General features: G+C 46.8%; 3 protein-coding genes across 3 annotated transcripts in view; all 3 read right to left on the bottom strand.

Annotated features, from left to right (window-relative positions):
• Positions 1-11,266, bottom strand: part of SSU72 (SSU72 homolog, RNA polymerase II CTD phosphatase) — a 28,255-nt gene extending 16,989 nt beyond the window's left edge. The window contains exon 1 of the mRNA XM_081341548.1: positions 11,034-11,266. Coding sequence (XP_081197674.1) covers positions 11,034-11,113 — 80 coding nt within the window. The 5' untranslated portion in view covers positions 11,114-11,266. The remainder of the gene's footprint in view (positions 1-11,033) is intronic.
• A 2,832-nt stretch (positions 11,267-14,098) lies between these two features.
• Positions 14,099-15,199, bottom strand: LOC308675658 (actin-related protein T2-like; the record flags this gene model as incomplete). The annotated part of the gene is made up of 1 exon (XM_081341123.1): positions 14,099-15,199. The coding sequence occupies one exon, from the start codon at positions 15,197-15,199 to the stop codon at positions 14,099-14,101; it is 1,101 nt and encodes a 366-aa protein (XP_081197249.1).
• Positions 15,200-17,169: 1,970 nt separating this feature from the next.
• On the bottom strand, positions 17,170-20,875 carry FNDC10 (fibronectin type III domain containing 10). The gene has a single exon (XM_081341098.1). The coding sequence runs from the start codon at positions 20,722-20,724 to the stop codon at positions 20,038-20,040; it is 687 nt and encodes a 228-aa protein (XP_081197224.1). The 5' UTR covers positions 20,725-20,875; the 3' UTR covers positions 17,170-20,037.
• Between the last annotated feature and the right edge of the window lie 1,291 nt (positions 20,876-22,166).

The following is a 22,166-nucleotide window of genomic DNA, read 5'->3' as shown; positions in this document are numbered from 1 at the left end:
CGGTTAAGTTCTGACGGTGTTCTGCTTGGTCCTTGCGTTCTCTAATTAAATTTATAAAGCTACTTCCTAGTTTTGGTATGCTCAGGAGCTCCTCAGCTGTTATGACTCCCGAGAAAAGACCAAAGAAATGTGAATTGTACAAGAGAAGTATTTTTTCCTCTTTGCTCTGTAAAAGAACCTCTAATTTAAATAAAGCCTACATGTTCCTGTTCACCCAAGCAGCAAATCTCTGCCCATGTTAATATGTTGACTAATAGCTGCCTCTGGTCAAATGTATTCATTTAGTGGGATCACCTCTCTTCACTTAAAAGGTTGGACAATTTTTAAGCCTAATTAACCATCAGCGGCTGGGCTTTCAGCAACAGAATGGAACATTTTAGTCAAGCAAGTCTTAACTCTGCTAAAGGCAGGAGGAATAAACTTTTTTCCTAACTGGATGACTGCTAGCTTTATTTGGACTGCATTGCTTAAAACAAGCTCTAGATGGTGGAAAAGAGTTAGGTTTGTGTAGCTCTTTGCTGCCACCTGGTCACTGTCTTGAGTTTTGCAGGCCAAGTATAAACATCCTTTAATTACCTACTTAACAAAAGTTGGTTTGATGGTGTCTGAACCGAGTAACATACTCACCTAAGAAGTGCCAAGATATCAACCATTCAAAGCCAACTTGGCTCCAGAACTGCCTTCTCATCCACAAGGCCCTCATACTCATAGTTTAGTTATCCAGTTAACCCAACCATCTGCACTCACACCAAAGAAGAAACTTAACTAGCTACCGGCAGTTTGTGATCATGGTTCCATTTCTACATTTGTGATCGTCTCAAGGAACTCTGGATAAATTTAGCACGCAAATTGCAAGCACAGCCTATAAATAGAGCTCTGTGTCCTGCTTGCTAAGATTTTTTACATTTCACAGCAAAACAAGTACAAACTATAAATGAACACAAATCCCATGGCTTATTTTTATTTAAAAAAAAATAAACAAGTGGACCTAGTCTCTTCTTTGAAGTTCGCTTTGAAAGTCACTGAGCCATACTCAAGATTTCCATCCTACACAACACAAGCAGCAAAAAAAAACAAAGGTGAATAAAGTAATGCACAATGGAGATTAGTTCCATTCATCTCAATGGGTCCACACAGACTATATCAGGATCTGCGCAGCTGCTATGGACAATCAGCGTTGGTTAGTTTGGGGCGGTATAAAAAATATACTATAAAAAAGAGGTGCATTATTGGTTTTGGTACCATTTCACCCACCCACAACCCATATTCCTGCAATATAGGACAACAAACATTTGAGAAAATCACGTACGTGGCAATGTGGACACAGCTGCGGCCTCTTTTCATGGGAGATGCCAGAACCCCCAAGTTGTAACGTGCTACAAAGACTGCAGCACGTGCCCCGACCCACTAACAAGCAATAGCCCCTCTTGCCAACCCACACATTACATCAGGGGAACTGTTGTTATCTCAGCACCTTCTAAATTGGGTGGAAATCTTCTCAAGCACAGAAGTGCAATCAGCCTGATAGAACGCTTTAAGAATTTATTAATAAAAATTCATATAGCTCCCCGTCTCACCAAAGAGGAAGGTGAAGGAAGAAGGCTGAGCTTCAGAACTTAAAACAGAGGCTAGAGAAAAGATCGTGCCAACTTCAGAAGCATCAGCATCGGCTTTCTAGGCAAAACCTTTAAGAACAATTTCTGTCCTGTCCTGCTCAGCCCTGCCTCAAACAAGATTTTCTGGATGCCCCTGCCCCACCCCCAGTAATTTGGAAAACTAGTAGCTCTTTGCACTGTGCTTCTTTCCTTAGCTCAGGTTGGAAGGAAAAGAGGGAAAGAAAACGGGGAAGAAAGAGGAAAGAAAGCCTGTGGGACAACAGCATACCTTGTGCTGGGTCTCACTGATGCCGCCCTGGGCATCCAAGCAATATCTCAAAGGGGGGAAGGCTGCCTGAACAGGAGCTTGCAAAAAATACTCATTCCATGGAAGGATCGTATATAAATTTCACCCAAACTTCATCAAGACTTCAGCTACTCTTTTGGCCATGTCAGCTGGAAATTTTGAGTCACAAGGCATCCAGATCGGGGAAGGGGCAAGCGACCTCAGCATCACAGAAGTTAACCTCACCCAATCTGGATGTAAATATTTATTTACACCTCCCCTTTCCTTAAATTTCCCCCGTTTTCACCACCGCACACCTCTTGTCTGCCTGGTTTCCCTTTTACCTTCCTCACCCTGAGGACAGGGCCTGGGTCTACATTGTGAACAATTTTAAATGGCTGAAATAGCTCAAGAGATATTTCTCCCAGAAGCTGGATTTTGATACGTAAAGTATATTGCCCAGGGGCAATCCCCCCCCCCGCCCTAGTCCCCATGAGTAAAGAAGGACTAATTCAAAGTTTCTGATTTCTATCATAATCTCCAGATTCCCTTAAAGACCATATTGCTGTCTTTTTTCAGGTCAATCAAAAGTTCTGAGAAGAGGCATCAGATCAATCGCACTGTTTCCTCAAATATTTTTTACCTTTTTTTTGCTGGAAGTTGCCCAGAGGGAAAAAAGGAGCCACATTTTCATTTACTGCCAAGTGGAGATAATCAGCCCCAAGGAGAGATGCCCCCTATCATTTAGAGGTGGCTTCCCTAAGGCAGCTCTGAGTGAAATTACACAGCGCTGTAGCCAATGCAAGGGAGCATCTAACTGAATACTCCATTCACAAGAAGAATTTAATTCAAGGCCACATTTGTGGCACTGCCCAGATATTTCTCCCTAGGATGGCATTTTCAAATCCTGGAGGAGGACAGCGTGGTATGTACGGCTGTTCAATGATATTAACACCTCTGTGCCTGGTTTGTGCATTACACAAAGCCACTGTTTAATCACAACTGGTTCAACGGAATGAAACCTAACGTGCTTGGGTGTCACACAAGCATAAACTAGAGTTTCAGAATCCTGGCTGGGTTCAGCCAACATGGGAAGCCAAGCCGGGCTTAGGGGGCAGGAGGCAGTGGGTTCTTTGGGACGTTGGGAAGACCGAGTCTGAAGAATTTATTTATGAAATTTGTAAGCCACCCAGAGTCATTGAGAGTGAGTGGGCAGCCCCATAAAATTAATTTACCTGCCGCCCATCTTGCTGAAACCTTGGACAGCAGCTTGTTGTTCCCAGTTATTTAAAAAAAAACACACAAACATTCAGAGCAGAGCCCATTCCTTGTCTATCCCATCAGGAGGAGAAACTGAAATCTTAACAAACCGCTGAGAAGGAAACACTTTGGCACTAGTGCCAAATAGTGTTTTTAGCAGTTTGCACCCTTCATTTTCCCTCTGGTTTGAAGCATGCAGGAAATTAAGCCTTTTCTGTTAAAATGGGGCTTTTTTCCCCACGAGGGAGGGAACACGTTTGTTCTTTTTACTCAAAGCAAGGACCGGCAACAGAAACCAGCTCTCAGAAACTCCACCATTTGTCTTCCACACACCCCCAAACTAACACAATGCGCTCTTGCTCCATCAACTGAGAATTCCAGCGAGAACATTTTGTCTCATTCCGAATGCAAATGACAGGGCTAAATTTAGGAAATGAGTCAGGCTCCAGATGGACAGCTGCTTCGACAACCGAAACACTGCACTTTTAAGCTTGTTCAATTGTGCCTCGTGGCAGTTAGGTTATAAGCAGTCACGAGTGAGGGAAGAGGCTGGCGGCCTTTAATCTTTGGATGTAACCAGAGACCCAGGGTTCACAGCTCTGACACAACAAAGGGCGTTTGTGTGAAACCACAAAAGGTTTCCCCGTGTGAAACAGACAAACGGGGAACTGCTTTTGGAGGTCACAGACCAAATGATCGGCAGACCGCCAACCAAGTCATTTCAAGGTCATCACGCAAGGCACGCGTCCTACATTGGACAATGTCAAATCAATGCTGAAGTCCGAGCACTGTGGTCCCTGACCCATCTCAAAGCGCTCCTGGTTGGAGAAAGCTGGCTTGGGAGTCTAGTTGCCACATCTTAGCTACCGCACCAAACCTGGTTAAGAAAGCTTAACTACAACCTAACAGGCGTGGAAGTTTTTGCTGCTAGTGGAAAACAACAGGCATCTGTTGTGGTTAAGATGCTTGCCGCCAAAGTCCCTGCCTACTAAGGCGGGCAGAATCAGTTTATGAAGCTGAGTGCCGAAGTCACGAAAAGAGGAATCAAGCAGCTAACTCTCCTTTGGGGTTTGTTTTTTTGTACAGCCGGAAGAGCTGGTGGGCCTGCAGACCGGAGGCAGCTGAGAGCTGACACTGAAATCAAGCCAAAGAGAACGTTAGCGATTTCCAGATTGTGTGAGCTCGGAACAATTTTCCACCTGATTCTCTTGCTCTGGATGGGTCATGGAATCCTGCCGGTTTGCCTTCTGGTAGACGGGCCATTTTGTGAAAGCGCCAGCAACGTAAAAGCCGAAATGCGATCACTATCCCACTGTCCTGGCCATCTAGACTTTCCCCTTGATTATGCAGGGTCCGCTACGTAAGATAGGGAAAGGGAACCATGGATTTGCCAGCAGGACTCGGCGGTGCTGGTAGCCAAGTGAATCGTATAACACGGCGTTCTGGGCTCTGCACGGGACGCGTTAAAGACTGCAGCACAAAGCCTTTTGGGTCAGCAAACCCCTTATATGTTCTTACTAGCTCGTAATAAGAGAGAACTGTGTCTTCAAGTTCTATGTATACAGCAGGGGGAGAAGGCTGCCGTTTCCTGGCATGTTGATAAGGTGGGTGGGTGGGTGGGTGGGTGGGGGAACACAGCCAAAAAAATCACACAGACGGGAACAAGAAATGGCAAACTCTATCCTAACTCAACAGGCAAGAAATAAAAGAGATCGCTGCCAACGATGGAGGAGGTGGTGGTACAGGCCTATAAAGTTCAATCTCTCTTCTATTTGGGGGAGGTTTGGAGAATAATAAACTGCTGGGACGTCTAAAGCAGAGAACGGCAATTCACAATTACTAAACCATGGTTTTCATCTACCATACAGATAGTCCTCGACTTACAATTTTTCAGTTAGTGATCATTCCAAGTTTCAACGGCACTGGGAAAAGTGGTTCTTCACACGCCTGTTGAAGCATCCCCAGGGTCACATGATCAAAATCCAGGCGCTTGGCAACTGACTTGTATTTATGACAGTTGCAGTGTCCCTGGGATCACGTGATCCCCCTTTGTGACCTTCTGATAAGCAAAGTCAAGGGGGAAGCCGGATTCCCTTAACAACCCATGTTACTAATTTAACAACTGCAATGATTCACTTTTGTCAACGGTGGCGAGAAAGGTCATAAAATGGGGCAAAACGCACTCAACTACGGTCTTGCTCCATTTTGGCCTCGATCGTGGTCGTAAGTCGAGGACTACCTATAGACAATCGCTTGAATTTAACAGCTGGAAGTCAAAGTGGTATTGTATAAGCAGAGATGATCCATGCTAATATGCCCCTTATAGACGTGAAGCTTCCCAGTAAAGATGTGGACACTGTATCGCTGGCCTGCTTATATGTGACTTGCTTAATAAGTCGTGATTTGACAATGTGGTTTGACTTAATGAGTCATGGTAAGTTTCACAAATCCACGCTGGCTGGAGAGGTCAAACATATCACCCACAACCCTGTAACTCCCTTGAAATTGACAATGTCACCTAAAGCTGTATTTTGACTTCCTGGGATATCTCTCAACCCAGCCAACTTCATGGATAATACTTTGAAGGAAAAAAAGGGAGCAGTTATATTCCCTGGATGGAGGCACTGGAGAAAAAGTAGGTGTTGTGACTCAGGGCCAGCCTGTGGGTCCGACAGCCGGCTCCGATGTATCGGAGGACTCAGATGTGGGGGAGGAGGGAAACGAACCGGCTGATGATGATGATTTGGAGGCTTTGCAGAGCCCTCAGCCGGGGACCTCTTCTCAGCTGTGTGAGCCCGAGAGTGCGGAGGATGATGACCCACAGCTGGCCCTGTTCAAGGACGCCCGACGCAGGAGGCAGACGAGCAGGGACAAACAAAGAAAGACTATGGGACTCCTCGGGAGGAGGCACAGGGAGACCACGCCCTGAGCTCTCTATAAAAGAAGTGTTTGGGGAGGGGCTGGTTGCTGAAAGCAACTTTTTCCGCTTGAGAAGACAAGCTCTTGTGTTTTTGTTAACTGCGTAATTAAATCTTGGCAGAAGCCTTTTAGCCTTGGACGCTTTCCAGACTCTTCTTTTGATTAGGGGTGCGAGAAGAGGGCTGGTTCAGAACAGTAGGATTCAAGGATATTAAACACAAGTGATTGTAAGCAAGCTCTGGCTAGACCACCACAGTGGGATCGTGCACATTTATACCCACACCCCCAAACAAATTCTGCGTTGGAGCAAAACGCAGAATCCCCACCTTCCTCCATTGCAACCCAGGCATCAGATGGAAAACAGGAAATTGCAATCAATACGTGGACTAGCTTGGCTTGAGCTATTTAAAAGTCAGCATTATTCTTGTTCCCCAAATGAGCACGTTACTCATTAATATGTAGTAGGCATTGCTTGGACTCCTGCTTGTTTAGTCAGTAAAGCAGAAGGAATGCTAGCGGACTACAAATTCCTCGCCATTAGCTACACTCCCTAGTAAATAGTTTGAGGACATCTGCCATACCTCAGGTCCTGATCCTTGCAATAAAGCAACAATCTGTAGTAAATTTAGCTAGGGGGGAAAAAAACACACATGCAAATTTCAAACCTCCTTTTATTGAAAACGTTGTAGGAACACGATGTCCTTCTCTGTAGGTTGCAGCTAGGAAATAAGTGTTTCTTCCCTAAAACTATGAAGACTCTTATTTTTTTTCTGTGAAAACACAATGGTGAGTAGGCATGTTTAATTTCAAAATTCAGAGTCTGAGCATTTGAAATCCAGCCTCTGCAAGCTTCCAGAATCTCTTCAGAAGCGCCTTCCAAGTGTTTAATGTGTTTTTATCAGACTTATGCCAGAAACCTGGTTAACAATTAAAAAGTTCAACATGCCTGCAAAACCCGTTGAGTTACACAAGTGCAATCTATTCATAAACACACGTATTACAGGTTGTCCTTGACTTGCAACCACAACTGAGCACGACATTTCTGTCGCTGAGACATTTGCTAAGCGAGTTTGGCCCCATTTTACAGCCTTTCTTTCCACAACTGTTAAGTTAGGAACACCGCTGTTAAGGGAATTTGGCTTCCCTGTTGCCTTTGCTTGGCAGGTCGCAAAAGGGGATCACGTGACCCAGGGGCACACTCCACAACGGTCGTAAATATGAGTCAGTTGTCAAGCATCTGAATTTTGGTCACATGACCATGGGGATGCTTCAACGGTTGAGGACTACCTGTATTGGTGTTTTTCAATATAACTATGTATACATTTGCTTATATTTGAGTTTCAAAGCCTCATTTAATAAAGAGATTTTCCCCTGAAGATCAGCTTTCTCCAACATGGCAGCTTCCCCTCCAGATACATTGGAATTTTAATTCTACCGGCAGTAAGCGATAAAGACTATAGTCCAGGGGTGTCAAACTCGCAATGTCACGTGACGTGTCGTGATGTATTGCTATTTTTCCATTGCCGGCCATGGGGCGGGTGCGGTTTTGGCATGACGCATCCGGCCAGTGGACCGGCAGTTTGACAGCCCTGCTGTAGTCCAACACATCTGGAAAGGGAAATGTTTGAAAGGGGCTAATGCTGATCTCTGTTCATTCATTGTATGTTTCCATATGCAGCAGTAAACCATTGCTTTTGGCTTAGCCACTATGTACATTCAAAAATAAACACCAGGTTTTCCCGTACAACGGGTCTTCAAAGTCACATAGCAGGGGGACTTGCTGTCTGAATTGTAGGTTTCCTAACCTGCAATCCACTGCATGTCACTCAGTTATGATCACCTATCAAAGCAACCTAATGAAGCAAATATAAAAAAGAATCCCAAATGGGAGTCATAGCAAAGGAACATGGCTCCGATCATTTCCAGAAACAAAAGTCTCAGCCACTCCTTGCTGAGAGCTACTCTCTGCCACCTCCCTTATTAGTGTTGGCTGGGAAGTCTGACATACACACATTCCGCGTGATTCGTTTCTTCAAAAATATAATTGCACCTCGTGCCACGTACAGCTATTTTACTGGCAGCCTCACTGTAAATTTGCAGTGGCAAATCGAACCCCAGGCGCCTTTACTTATGCGTATACCCAGAGGTTCTGGCAGAACGTGCCATTTGGGAAACAATTTTGCTGACTGTAATACTGCATTTGCAGGGGAGGAAAAGGACGATTAAACAAAAGAGCAAGAATCAGGTTAGATCCTGGGTTCAAGGGCTCTCCTAGGCTGGCGCCCAAATACTCAACGAACCAGTTGCAAAATTATGTAATGTCGACCAAGCCACATGGTTGTTTTCAGTGATTCATGTACGAGAGACGCCAAGCTTTACGCCCAGAGCTCATGAAACTGCAAAACAATCTGTTTGGTATAAAATCCAGCTTTGAGAAGCTCAGGCACAATACTGCCTCTCCTAAAACAGGAAAAGCTAAGCGGGCTGAAAATGATCACCTGTTGGTCTTCTTCCCACTGTCCTAACTTAGAAAGTATGCTGTGAGAAGTTTGGAAAACAAGTGATTGCCTTCGCTTAAGCAAGTGTGCTTAGCTTTCTAGTAAGCTAGTGAGAACTACTGGTCGTTCTCAACTTATGACCATAATTGAATTCCAAACGTCCGTTGCTAAGTGAGATATTCGTTAAGTGCGTCTTGCCCCACTTTAGTGTCTTTCTTGCCATACCGTTAACTGAATCACTGCAGTTGTTAAGTGACACAGTAGTCAAGTGAATGTGGCTTCCCCATTGACTTTGCTTGTCAGAAGGCTGAGAAAGGTGAGCACTTCATCCCGGGACATGGCGACTGTCATAAGTCTGAGTCAGTTGCCAAGCACCTGAATTTTGACCACAGGACCATGGGGATGCGTCAGCGGTTGTAAGTGTGAAAAATGGTCATGACTCGCTTTTTTTTTCACCACCCTTGTAAATTCGAAGCATCGCTAAACAAACTGTTGTAAGATGAGGAGCATTTGTACTCCATTCCATTTCTCCCACCCTTCCTTTTTCCTCTTCCAACTAAAGCCAACATTGCATTCACACACCCAATCCTTACTGGTGTCAACAGAAGAGAACATTTGTAACTCGGGGTTGAACTGTGTAGCCCATGGCGCTGAGCTTGGCTGTCTGTTTCCCAATATTTCACGGTGTCATGTAGTCGGGCAGGTAACATCCAAATGTCCAAGCAAATAACCAGCATCCAGGACTCTGCAGTCTTTGCTGAGTTAGGGAAACGCCACCCCTAAACATCCCCCCCCCAAATAAAATTGAATGCTTTGGAATTTCAGAGTCTGAAGTGCTTGCCACCCCCACCTCTCTCTTCTCGGTGACTCAGTTTAAATTGTGGTTAGCATAATATCTGAAGCTCTCTTGTAAAGGGGAGGATACACAGGAAGCTCTGAATAACACTAAAGCAAACAAAATCTGTGAAATATTGAGTAACTGTGTCAGAAGGCAGGCGGAGAACAGAGAACACGCTGGCCTAGGTACGAATCTAAAGAAGAAAAAAAACTACACATTCTATGAAGGAAGTGGTATTAAAATTACAGCAGTGTGCCTTTTTCCTTTAAGTCACTATTTACATGGTGGAGCTGGGGTGGGGGTGGAAGACTGAAAGAAACCTGGCAAGATGTAGCAACAGATCTAGAAGTGTGGAATTCAGGAATGACAGAAATTGTGGTAACCCCTAGACATTTGTGGGTCATCCCAGAAACCAAAGCACAGTCAGATCACGTTATTATTTGGAGTGAAGGCCACCAGGAAATGTAAGGTAGGAAATCAAAAACATCTTGGGGGGGGGGAAATAATTACTCCACGTGGATGATGTGCCTGTGTAACCACCACAATCTAAATTCAAATCCAGGGAGTCTTACCTTTTGTCCAATCCAGGTAGCAGCATTTAAACTAACTTCACAAATAGGCAAGTGGGGTCAGCCCCCCCCCCCGGATTATTAATTCAGACTTGACTTAGGGAGTTAAACATACCAGCGAAAGAAATAACAGCAAGCTGTCTCTGTAGTGTTGCCATAAAGCAGTATAAGCAGGACCTAACAGGCCCCAGGAGTTGAGCTTGCCTTGATGTTATCCCCGCTCCGTTTGGTGTCGGAATTAGGGCATTTCCCTAATCCAAATGCCAAACAGGAAATGGAGAGAATGGAGATTTTAATCAAAAGCATCCAAGATGTACCAAGGGGCAAAAAGTTGTCGCGTGAATGCATTAAAAAAAAAAAGAATCTTAATTTATCCAGAGGTAGCTGACTAAACTTGGTAAGTCAATACATACCTAAAGGACGACTCCAGGGCAAATACTCTCTTTTAGCCTGGCTACCTGACAGGGTTGCTGTGGGGCAAATAGGAGGGGGTGGGGGGTAATCTATGTAGACCACCATTAGCTCCTAAAGCAATAGTAGAATTCTAATGAATACAATAAATACAAATTATATTTAATTAGAACTCTACTCCTATTGCTTGAATAAATATAATTAGCACTCCTACTGCTTTAACAAATACAAATCAATAAATATAACTTACTGGAATTCTACTCCCTATTGCTTTAATAAATCTAATTCATCTTAACTTATTAGAATTTTAGTAAATTTTAGTAATTCTAATAAACAAATCAAAACCACGCTGGGTGCCAGGCCTGCAGATACTTGGGGTTAGGGCTCAACACCCCCATTGCTGGCTGCTCTTTTTTTTCTCTTTTTTTTGAAGCCGGTAGAGAAACTCCTCTTCCTGCCGCCCGAAGGGAGAGGAATCCCTCGCCCACGGCTCAAATGGCGTCATGTTTTGTGGAGGAACCGTTGAGGACGATCAGGGCCTCTCCCTGCCCGAATCTCCCCCCCCCACCGCCCCCGCTTCAACCCCGGATCCCTCGAGGGAAGGAGGGCCGTGTGGTTGCCGGAGGGTGGCAGGCGAGCGGGGCCTCGTGGCGTTACCTGAGGATATTGTGGGCCTCCATGCTGCGGTTTTGGTTACTGGAGCAAACCACAGCCACCCGGAGCGGCGAGGAGGGCATGGCTGGCTGGCGGGGCGCTCCCCCCGGCAAGAGAGAGAGAAAATAGGGGCTGGGGAGGGGTGAGGGCCGGCGAAGGGCCCGCGGCGACGCTTCCGATGGCGGCGGGGACGACGCGGCTGCTCCTCCCGGCGTCGACTTCCTCCTTCTCCCTCTCCCACACGAACAAAATGGCGGCCGCGCAGAGCGGAAAAGGCGGGGCCCGGCGACGTGTCGGGCCCTTCCGCTTGTCCCTTCACTTCCGCCGTCCGGCCTGCCAAAGCATAGAGGCGAAAGGGCAAGAACGTCCGTCCAGCCTCCCCCCTCTTGGTTTTATTGTACTTCCGAAAGATAAGGGTGTTTTTTGTTTCGTTTCGTCCTCCCAGTCTGTGAGGAGAAACGGGATTATGGGGGGAACAACTCCCGTAACTCGCGTTTCTAGAGTATTCTGGGAGACGTTTCCGGCGCTCCATAGAAGGAAAGAGCCTGAAGGCGGCGGCGGGGGGGGGGGGGGGACAGCGCCGCCCTAGCGGCCCTGGAGCAACTCTTGCACACCGCACCACGATTATCCGTTTAACCGCCGTCGCTTCGCTCAAGGCATCCTGGGATTTGTAGGCGAGCGTCGAGCGTTCGGCGCGAAGCGGCCTTTTCGCCGCCCGGAGGAATACATTTCCCGTGAGCACTTGCGGTTAGCTCAGAGAAACGCTGGAAATGGAGTGTTGAAGAGCGGGTAGAAGATTTCTAACAGGCTTTCGTTTCAAACAGTGCCCTCCAGAGGACTGGGACTGCATCTCCCATGCTGGCTAGGTATGCTGATGATACCCAGCTTTTTATTTCGACCCCAAACCACCCCAGTGATGCCCTGGATGTGATGTCCCGTTGCCTGGAAGCAGTTCGGGTCTGGATGGGGAAGAACAGGCTTCAACTCAACCCTGACAAGACTGAGTGGCTGTACGTACCTGCATCTCGGGATACTCAGAACATTCCATCTCTTTCTATAGGGGGTGAGTTATTACCCCCCACAGATAAGGCTCGCAACTTGGGAGTCCTCCTAGACCAGGGGTCGGCAACCTCAGCTCTTTTATGACTCGTGGACTTCAACTCCCAGAATTCCTGAGCCAGCTATGCTGGCTCAGGAATTCTGGGAGTTGAAGTCCACGAGTCATAAAAGAGCCAAGGTTGCTGACCCCTGTCCTAGACTCACAGCTTTTTTTGGAAGACCACATAACATCTGTGACTAGGGGAACCTTTGCCCAGGTTCGCCTGGTGCGCCAATTACGGCCCTATCTAGACCGAGATGCCCTACGTACGGTCACCCATGCACTCGTGACCTCTCGTCTGGACTACTGCAATGCTCTTTACATGGGGCTGCCCTTGAAAACCACTCGGAGGCTCCAACTGGTACAGAATGCAGCCGCGAGAGTTGTGTTGGGAGTCTCCCGATACTCCCATGTTACACCTCTACTCCGTGAGCTGCATTGGCTCCCAGTTATCCTCCGGGTAAGATTCAAGGTGCTGGTAATGGTTTTCAAAGCCCTACATGGCATGGGTCCGGAGTACCTTAGGAATCACCTGCTGCCAGCGTCAACGTCCCACCGTCCAGTGCGCTCCCACAAAGAGGGCCTCCTCAGGGTGCCGCCGTTCGGAGAATGCCGTCTGGTGGTTCCCAGGGGGAGGGCCTTCTCTGTGGGCACGCCTGACCTATGGAACCGTTTACCGGTTGAGCTCCGGATGGCTCCCGACCTTTGCTCCTTCCGACGCGACCTAAAAACACATCTGTTTAAGCAATCCGGTCTGGTCTGATGGGTTCTTTTGTAATTATTATCTTAAGGTAATCTATCTTTTACATTTGGGCTAAATTAGGGTTTAATTTATTTTCAATATCTATATTTGTACATTCTATTATTTATGTCACTGTTCACCGCCCTGAGTCCTTAGGGAGAAGGGCGGTATACAAATCAAATAAATAAATAAATAAATAAATTCCCAGAGTTATGGTCTCCCCTCTTTTGGAGGACTGAGTTCCAAGGACAGGCTGCATTCACACAAGACACTTATCCTAGTTGTGAAATGAACCCCCTTTTCTACTTTTCTACAATTAAGTGGGCTGTCAGCTAACCTAAATTTATATTGGTACATCATGTTAACCATAAAAAAAAGACTCAAGTTCAGTGTTAACCAATAGTAGCATATTGTGTGAATGCCATTGTTAAGAGTTAATATTGAATATCTGGTTTCTACACATCGTCTCTAACCCGCTAACTAACCAAGCCCACTTGAGCTTCGTTGTGTGGTGTGGACCTTCATGGTTAGTTTAGGGACTGGCTTGAGCAAACTATTATTTTTAAATGCAACAAGGTTTATTCCATGAGGACAACACAACTGCTAGGTTGTAACGTGGCCAGCTCGTTTTGTGTGTAAACCTGGGCAATATAGGTTGGTGTGCACATGGAAAAATGGGTTTCTTTCCCAAACTTTTCCAGCAACGTAATTCCAAGATTTGTTAAAATGTAAGCCCAAGCATCCTTAGAAAACAAACCAGAGAGATTTAACTGCAGTGCCTGTAATATAGCTTTACCAACCCTTCAAATATAAAATCCTCTACTTGGAGAATTGCAAAAGCTAAAACAAAAGAGTTTTTAAAATATCAGGGTTAAGAAAACAATAAATTGCTCTTCTCCTTTTCTGTCTTACAAAATTTGACTTTCCTCTCGGTAGGAAAAAAAAATAGTAAAACTGGGAGAAGCCTGAAAAAAATTTCTCCTACTCTGGACCCCTTCCTCAAGTAATAAATAAAAGCTAGCCCTCTTCTCAAACAAGGCTAAACAGATGTAAATAATCCAAATGTGAAGACCTTGTCCAAAACCAAGAGACATGTTGCTCAACCGACTGTCCGTTGTGCACTTTTAATCATTTTATAGTTTCCCAAATCAGCTTTTAAAAATTTGCTTTGGGTTCCATAAACCCTTTTCCTACATTTTCATCAGCAGAATTTAACCTCCCGGCTTCCTAAAAACACTTCCGGTGAATCCCAGCCACCCCAAATTCTTTGTAGTCTTCCTGGGTAAACCACATTGGTTGAAAAGATGCCAAGCTACTAAAAATAGATGCGCCCACCCAAGCCGCACAAGACCTTTCCGGAGGCGTTACGATTCGTATGGGAACACCGCTTGGGACATGATGTTCAATCTCTTTAAAGATTCTTTCGTCCAAGCCGCAGAAGAGGGAAGACCCCCCTGAGAGAACCACATTCCCGAATAAAGGAGCCCAAATGTCCTTGTCACACTTCCGGATGCTCCTGATGATCATGGTGTGGATGCCGGGTGCATCAACGCCGATGGTCTTGGGTGTAAAAAGGATTTCTGGCGCTTGGCAGAGATCAAGATGGACTTTGATGGTATTCCCATCGGGCAGCTTCACAGTCTCTTCCACCTTCTTCGGAACTTCTCGTTTGGGATCCAAAGCCACGTAACAGAAGTTCTCTTTGATGAGCCTCAGCACAGTTTTCTTGGCTCGGCTCACTAAAGCAGGGTTGTCCTCCAAAAGGAGATTGGCCAGGTAGTCTGTCACGTCCTTTCCTGCCACAGGGAGTCTAGATACCCCGTGAGGTAAACAGTATCCGTCATAAATTGGGACAGCATGGGTTACTCCGTCTCCGCTGTCCAGCACCAAACCGGTGGTACGAGCCGAGGTATACAAAGCTAGAGTAGCCTGGATCGCAAGGTACAAAGCCGGCACTTTAAAGTTTTCAAACATGACCTGGGTGATTTTTTCCCGATTCTTCAGCGGATTCCTGGGGGGCTCTGAAAGAAAGGCAGGCCTTGTGCTGGGCTTCACTTCAAGTTCATATTTGTAGATATATGTCAGCAGCTTCTCCATATCATCCCAACAGGAAATAATGCCACGTTCAACAGGATAACTCAGCAAGGCCCCTTTCTTGGAGAGGGCACCACTTCCAATATAAATTTCCTCTGGTCTCTCTTTGAAATGACCAACAACAGAGGGGACAATGGATTTTGGTTCAGACTCACCAGAAATCCCAGCTTTGCAAGATCCAGATCCATTATCAATGATTACAGCTGGTGTTTGTAAGACTCTGACATTCGACATGGCTCTGTCATTGAAAGAGCCCAAAGTACTACGATTTGGATCTGGGCTTTTTTCGGAATGACAGTTAATGAAACATTCTCAGATATTCGACATCACAAATGGACAGATTCTGTCCCAGTTTACTCATTTAAACAGACAAGTTGCCAGACCCCTGAAGCTTTGGATCATATCTATTTTTGCCATCAGCTGGGGTCATGTGATCACCTTTTATAATCTTTTTGACAGGCAAAGTCAGTGGGGAAGCCAAATTCACTTAACTAATCTAACAATTGGAGTGATTTACTTAATAACGGTGGAAAGAAAATCCCAAAGATGTCTCAACACAAATATGAACAGATCCAAGAAGAGAAAGATTTTTTTTCCCCCTCTCCTTTAATAAATTCTATCAGCTTGTGGTTGGCTGAGCAAATGCTTCGCCTTCTAAGCAAGGAGATCAGTGTTAGCCTAAGGAAGGGTTTCCATTGACATCGCTTGTCAGAAGGTCACAAAAGATGCAGGACATTGCAAATGGCATAAAATTGTTAAACATCCGAATATAAATAAACTTTTGACTCTGTACCATTTGCCCAAAGGAGCCGTGATTGGCAGGGAAAGGGCAGGAGCAGTGGCACACACAATGACGAACAAACAGGAAGGATGTGTCAGCCTTTATCTTAAGAGAGTCTGCTTCTTGGAGATCTGTTTTTATTTGTTGCTGAAGCAACATTTGGACTGCTGCATAGCTTGGGCACCAGAGCTATCCATGGTGCTTATTTCTCTCTTGGACTGAAGCCTTTGCAACACAATCTCTGCTTTGCTTCATTTAGCCTTCCTAGCTTGACTTTGCCTTGCTGGAACTTAAATTTCTGTCTAGGATGGCAACTTTAGTTAACTGAGACCTTTAGCCAGAAAAGAAAAAAGTTAAAAGTCTTAAAACTAGTATCCATCTTCACATTAAGATTTTCAATGGGCTTTTTTTTTTGGAGGGTGGGGATATATTCTAGTAATGCACAAATGCCCACTTTCGTTTTAATAAGCCGCCACACCTTTAAAAACTATGACAGTTATTAATGTAAATCAAGATTATCCGGTGAAGAAGAGAAAGGCAAAGTGAAGGGGGGGGGTGCCTTTATTTACAGCTTTTTGAGGAAGCTGTCTGGTGCCGTTGCATTTCTATTCCTGCCTCACACGTGCTCATCATCCCATTTAAAAATAAACACCCATTCCCATCCTGTTTTCTATTTGTCTATATGCTGAGGAAAGTGGTTTATTTCTCTTCCCCCACCCTGGCTATTCCCCCCACCCTTTTTTTTAAGGGGGGAAAAACCCTTTATTTGGAGAGAAGGGTAAGGGGGAAGGAAAGATGAGAGAGAGAGAGAAAGTTATTTTCACTCACTAGGTAGACCAGGAGAGAGAGAGAGAGAGAGAAAAAAGACGAGAGTGAAAAAGGAATATGGTGGGTTTTTGTACTTAAAATTCCTTGCCAGTGATAGCTGTTTTTAAAGATATTAAATCCTTGCTAGAGGAAATCTGTGTCAACCCTGCAGTGGGTGCTACATATTTTGAGCGACAGCATACGTTTGGAAGCTGATCTATTGAGCAGGGAACGTTGAGCTAGAGACGAGGCCAGGTTAAACAAGCAAAATGAGAAGATGAAAGCTCAACTACCCATCTGCAGACAGGAACAGGAAGTAGATCCATATCCTTCCGGAAGTTAAGACTACAACCCGAGATGGTGGCACCCAAGAAAAGCTGACACAGGACACAGCCTCAACTGTTTCTTCTTGTTACAAATGTTACTTGAGCAACCACATCCATATTGATGCATCTGAGCCCCATCTTTTGTAAACTTGGGATTGTGGTTTTAATTGTACCAAGGTACGTGCAAAAGCAAACAAACAAAAAAAAAGTTGAGCCATACTCTTGTTTTTAATCCACTTTTATTTGTTTTTGATGGAGAGGCTTGAGAGCCACGGAGGTTCCCTTCTTTACATGGCTCTCAACCTATTCCTTCACGTTGCATGGTGATAAAGAAAAACCTTGCTCCTCAAAGGCATTTAATTACTTTTTTTAAAAAAAAAACTAGCAGTAACCATAATAACACAGAGATGGAGCTGGGCACTCAACACACTTGTTGGGGCTCCTTAATTTCCACTGGGATTACAAGGGAAAAGAATGAGTGGACATCAAATCTAGAAGTGCACAAACTCACCTAGTGAAAGAGACTACAGTAATGGAGAAGTTTGGTTATGCTGTAGAACAGAAACCGGGAAAAGCAGAGGACAACAATTCAGCCTGAAGGCACAGAATTATGATTAACCTAGCCTGGCTACATTGGAGCTATCACAGAAGCACTGGGGTAGAGCAGAGAAAGACAATCTGACACAAGGGTTGTGATATAATCTCAGTTTTCAGAGCCCTTTAAACATCCTGCGTGGCAGCCAGCCGAAAGACTAGTTCTATCGAGGGCGTGTAACATTTAACTTGGCATTTGGGCTCTTTCTTTCCAGGTTGTTTTAGATTGTAAACAAGCTGATAGAAACTGCCTTTTTTTATATTAATCACCCTGTCACCTGGAGACAGAATAAAAAGGCTATAGATGAATCAATGCTTTTTTAAAAAAACACAGACACAAAACAAGCATCACCCCTACTATTCCAGCCTTTCGCCCTTTGCTTCAGGCAGTGGAATGTCTTGGGTTGGTCCTGACTTTAATTTTATTTCTTTCCAGTTTTGAACTTGGATGTCAACCCCCAAAGGGCCAGAATGGAAGCTGGAGCAAGAAAGCGCCTCCAGTAGTGAGATGTTGACATCTTCAGCCAGAATCCCACTTTGTCATTCATTACAAAGTTAATTTTCTTCTTTCACGGTAACGGTTTCTCATTTTATATATACCTATTTGCAAGGTTAAGTAGCTGATGTGCCATTTTGTAACAATGTCCTCAGAGCTATCCCCAGCTGAAAATTGAAGTTACAGCTATAGTTCTGGATTCTCAAAACTGCTTGTCATTCCTTAACCACAAAGCATTAAAATAAACCACACTAGGTTGGATTTGTGTTAACGCACTAGGGTATTAGTCAGATTGTAGATAAGGGAAGATTAAAACTGCTCAGATTAAAACCAAAGAGGAATGTTAATAATGTTATTTTCACAGGTTTTTAACTGCTTATATTTTTTTTTACTCTTAAGCATCTGGGGTCCTTGATGGGATGGGAAAAACTGGGATATGAGTTAATAAATGCTTTTGTTTGTCCGTTACAGCTGAAATTGACTTGTAATCGCCATTTTTAGGCAATAAGCCTACTTTGGTCAGTATTTATATTCCACTCTGTTTAATATTTCACAGTATCTTAAATTCCACATGCACGAGCACATGAATAGGTGTCCAAGGATACTTAACTAACGGTCACTATTGCAATCCAATGTACACTTCACTGGGAGCAAACTCATTGAATAATGAAGTTTACTTCTCAGTGGGCATGCATAGGCTTGCACAGTAGGCATCTCAGATAATGGAAGGAAACCATTTCAACACAAAGTCAACCATTTCCCCCCCCCCAGCACTGATCCAGGGAAAAACGGATGTCCTTCTCACCAGCAAGAGCAACATCTAAGCGCTTTTTTCTGAGCACCCATCATCCTCTCTAAACCAGCCCTCAAAACATTTTGTCTAGCCGGCTTGAAACTTAATTTTTTTTTAAAAAAAAAAAGGCCAAAGAGAAAGCGGAGCGTTTACTGAAGGTTTGAAGGCAAGGTAATTGGAGAAACGCAAGGAACAAGGAGGAAATTGCTACATACAGCTGCAGCCCAAGGCATGATCCGCTTTCCCCCCCCCCCATGGATAAATCCACATCCAGATTCCAAAATGGGCGTTCTGCATTGATTCAAATTCAGATGAAGGCTTTTCAAATGTATGTGGCCGGGACAGTTGGAAGACTTCTCCTCTGCACATTGCCGCTTCTGAGTTCAAACCCTAACCAATCCCCACATAGAAAACGCCCTATGGGAAATTTGGCAAGCTGCTACACATTCCCAACGGATTCTCCCAAGGTGGAGGCAGGCAGGCGGCACTGCTTATATCCAGTCATCAATTGAAAAGTTTGCCGCACATTGGTGCACTTCTGCTCTGGATCAGCTCCAGCACCCCTTTCAAGAGAAGTCATTTCCCCCCCCAACGCAGACCATCCCAAGAGCCCCCACCCCAAATGAACGCCAGGTAGCTGGAGGATCATGTGTAAGTCAGAAGCCGCCCGTGTCCCCTTCCGTGGGGCAGGCAAGGATTTTCTCTTCGCTCCAAAGAAAAAAGGCAAATGTGACATCTCCTAATTCATCTCAACTCCCGGCAACCTTACGGACTGCACCCAGTATTTTGAGCAACGCTACAAAAATGGTGGGCCACCGCCATCTCCTGGGAGCCTACACTCGTGAGATCTCCTGGTGGTCTCCCATCCAGTCCAGCTTTCCAGGCTCGGTCCATACTGCCAAACCAAAAGCCTGAAGAGTGACTCGGGGAGGGGGGGGGAGGCGGTCTAATCCTCAATGGAAGAAACCCTTTCCTCTGGGTCTGGGTGTGTGTGTGTGTGTGTGTGTGTGTGTGTGATCTTGAACCCCTGCTCTTCTTTCCAAGCCAGGCAAGGGACCTGCCCTCCAACTTCTGTCCAAACTCCGCCTCCCAGAACGCCTCAAGCCACCAGACATGGGAACGAGCGCTTTAGCCCCGGCCACGCCGGCCGGGGCTTGTAGTCCTGCCCCAGCGGGAAGGAAGCTGGATGTGGGGCAGGGCCGCAATCCCGCCGCCCAAACCGGCGGGAGCCCCTCGGAGGGCTGCCGCCAGACCCGGCAACCGAGGCCGGCGGGCTCAGCGGCCCCGCTTGGCCGCGGCGGGCGTGAGGTTCTCGGTGAGGTAAGCCACGAGGAGGCAGATGAGCACCAGCATGACGCAGATGGAGCCCCCGACGGCCGTCATGGCGATCACGATGTCCCGCATGCCGGCCGGCTCCACGGTGAACTCCACGCACTCGGCGGGCGGCTCGGCCCCGCTGCGGTTGGCCTCGGCCAAGAGGGGCTGCAGGCAGAGGCGGTAGCGGACGCTGCCGTGCGGCTCGGCCAGCAAGTAATCCCGGCAGGCGGTGCCCAGGCGCACGCTCTCGCACTGGAAACGCGTGTAGGCGCCTTCCCACGAGCAGGAGAGGGCGAAGCCGCGCAGGGCGGGCAGGGGCCGAGCCGGGCCGGGCAGGGGCCAGGCCCACTGCAGCAGGACGCTGCCGTTGCGGAGCACGTTGGCCAGCAGGGCGCGGCCGGGCGAGCGATGAGCCGTGCAGCGGTCCGGAGCGCACTGGAAGCCCCGCGCCGGGCTGCGGAAACAGAGCCGTCCCGGGCTGCCTTCCTCGCTCAGCACCTTGTAGGGGCACCAGGGCTCCTCCAAGCCCCCCGACGCCGCCGTCTCTTGCCCGGCTCCGCGCTCCGCCTTCGGCTCGGCTCCCCAAGCGCCCGGCGCGCTTCCCGGGCGAAGCAGCAGGGCCGTCAGGAAGCAGAAAGCCCACATGCTGGCCGGGCTGGAGCCAGGTCTCTAGCGCACCGCCGCCGCCGTCCCCGGGAAGCCGGCGCGTCGGGCTGGGCCGATGGTCGGCCCCCCTGGCCTTTGCCGGCCAAACGGCGGAGGCATTTTCAAAGTGGCCGCTTGGAGACGGCCCGGCGCCTCCTGGCATCTCCGCCCGGGGAGGACGGGCCAACTCCGCCCCTGGCCCGCCCGCTTCCCTGCCTCCCCACGCCGCCCTTGAGTCTCGCTTGGAAGCCGGGCGGGGGGCGCGGAGTGGTGGAGAAGTGGCTTGTGGAATGAATCTTCTGAGTCAGGATCAGAAAAAGGAAAGAAGGCGAGGTTGTCAGAATACAAGCGAACTTGAGGGCTAATCCACAGGGAGCCCCCCCCCTTTCCATCTGTCTTGTGTGCCATCGTTCACTCCCTAGAGACTAAAATGGACAATGTGAAATTTGAGCAGGCCCCGAACAAGGAGTGTATATCGGAGGGGGTGACCCTTTGAGAGCTGTATGCAACGAAATTTCATTTTGATGTATGCCGATTGGTGTACATTCAAAGTGATAATAAAGTGATCATCATAAGGTTTTGCACTACTTTCTCGGGCAGCTTGGACGCGCGCCGGGCGCCTTCCGGGCTGGCTCTGTCAGAGCGCGGCGTCTGGAGCCCGAAGCCCCCGCCAGGGATGCTTAAATGTCTCGCCTAACCTCGGTGCGTGTGAACTCTCTGCCCCTCGCCCCCTTTGCAGCAATGCCCAGATCCTCCTTACCCTTTGCAAGTTGGGAAGCTGCTGAAAACCAAGCGGGTTGGAGGTGGGTGGAGATTCTCCGTCACCCAGGTCCTGGTTGTCCCAAAGGTGCTTTTTCAAGAGGCAGGTGGACTTTCTTGTTTGTTTCTTCTAAGAAGACGTTTCGCTTCTCATTCGAGAAGCTGAAGCTGGGAAGAAATTGCTTAGACCGGGAATTGGCAAAAAAATATCGCAGAAGACAGCAAAGAAAACTGCTTGGAAGCGCCTAGTGAACTTACTTAGATTCTATTTCCACTTGTAGGAGATCCTCTCTTTTGCATCATCCAGAGGAATCTACTTTTCGGGCCTTTGGAAAAATACCTGCCTTTGCACGAATTTGGCCGTGCAGAATTTGGCTCCTCTGCAGAAACTGCCTGCGCTAAGAACAGCCAGCTCTCTGCAAACAGACATTAATAAAAAACCTTGTCAGGGACACCGAGCTGTCCTGACTGTCAATGAAGCCAAATTTAGAATCTGCTCAGCCTAAAGAGACTCAGCAGACTTGTGAGATCAAAATAACAGTTTTTCAGAGCCAGGCCGTTTCTTTCCCTTTCAGCTCTAAAAAGCAAGCCGTTACTCCGAATTCAATTAGGAGCTTAAAAGGCTTGAGTTCACATCACAACACCCTTGGTTTACCTAACTGGTGTCTTGAATAAGCTTCCAA

This window comes from Vipera berus (genome assembly GCF_964194415.1).
Source record: "Vipera berus genome assembly, chromosome: 17".
NCBI classification, from domain to species: Eukaryota; Metazoa; Chordata; class Lepidosauria; order Squamata; family Viperidae; genus Vipera; species Vipera berus.
Note: the sequence above shows the minus strand (reverse complement) of the source record. Positions and strands in the feature narration are given on the sequence as shown.

Bases quoted from the DNA above. Each gene is read 5' to 3' on its own strand.
- FNDC10 (XM_081341098.1), bottom strand. From the start codon at position 20,724: ATGTGGGCTTTCTGCTTCCTGACGGCCCTGCTGCTTCGCCCGGGAAGC.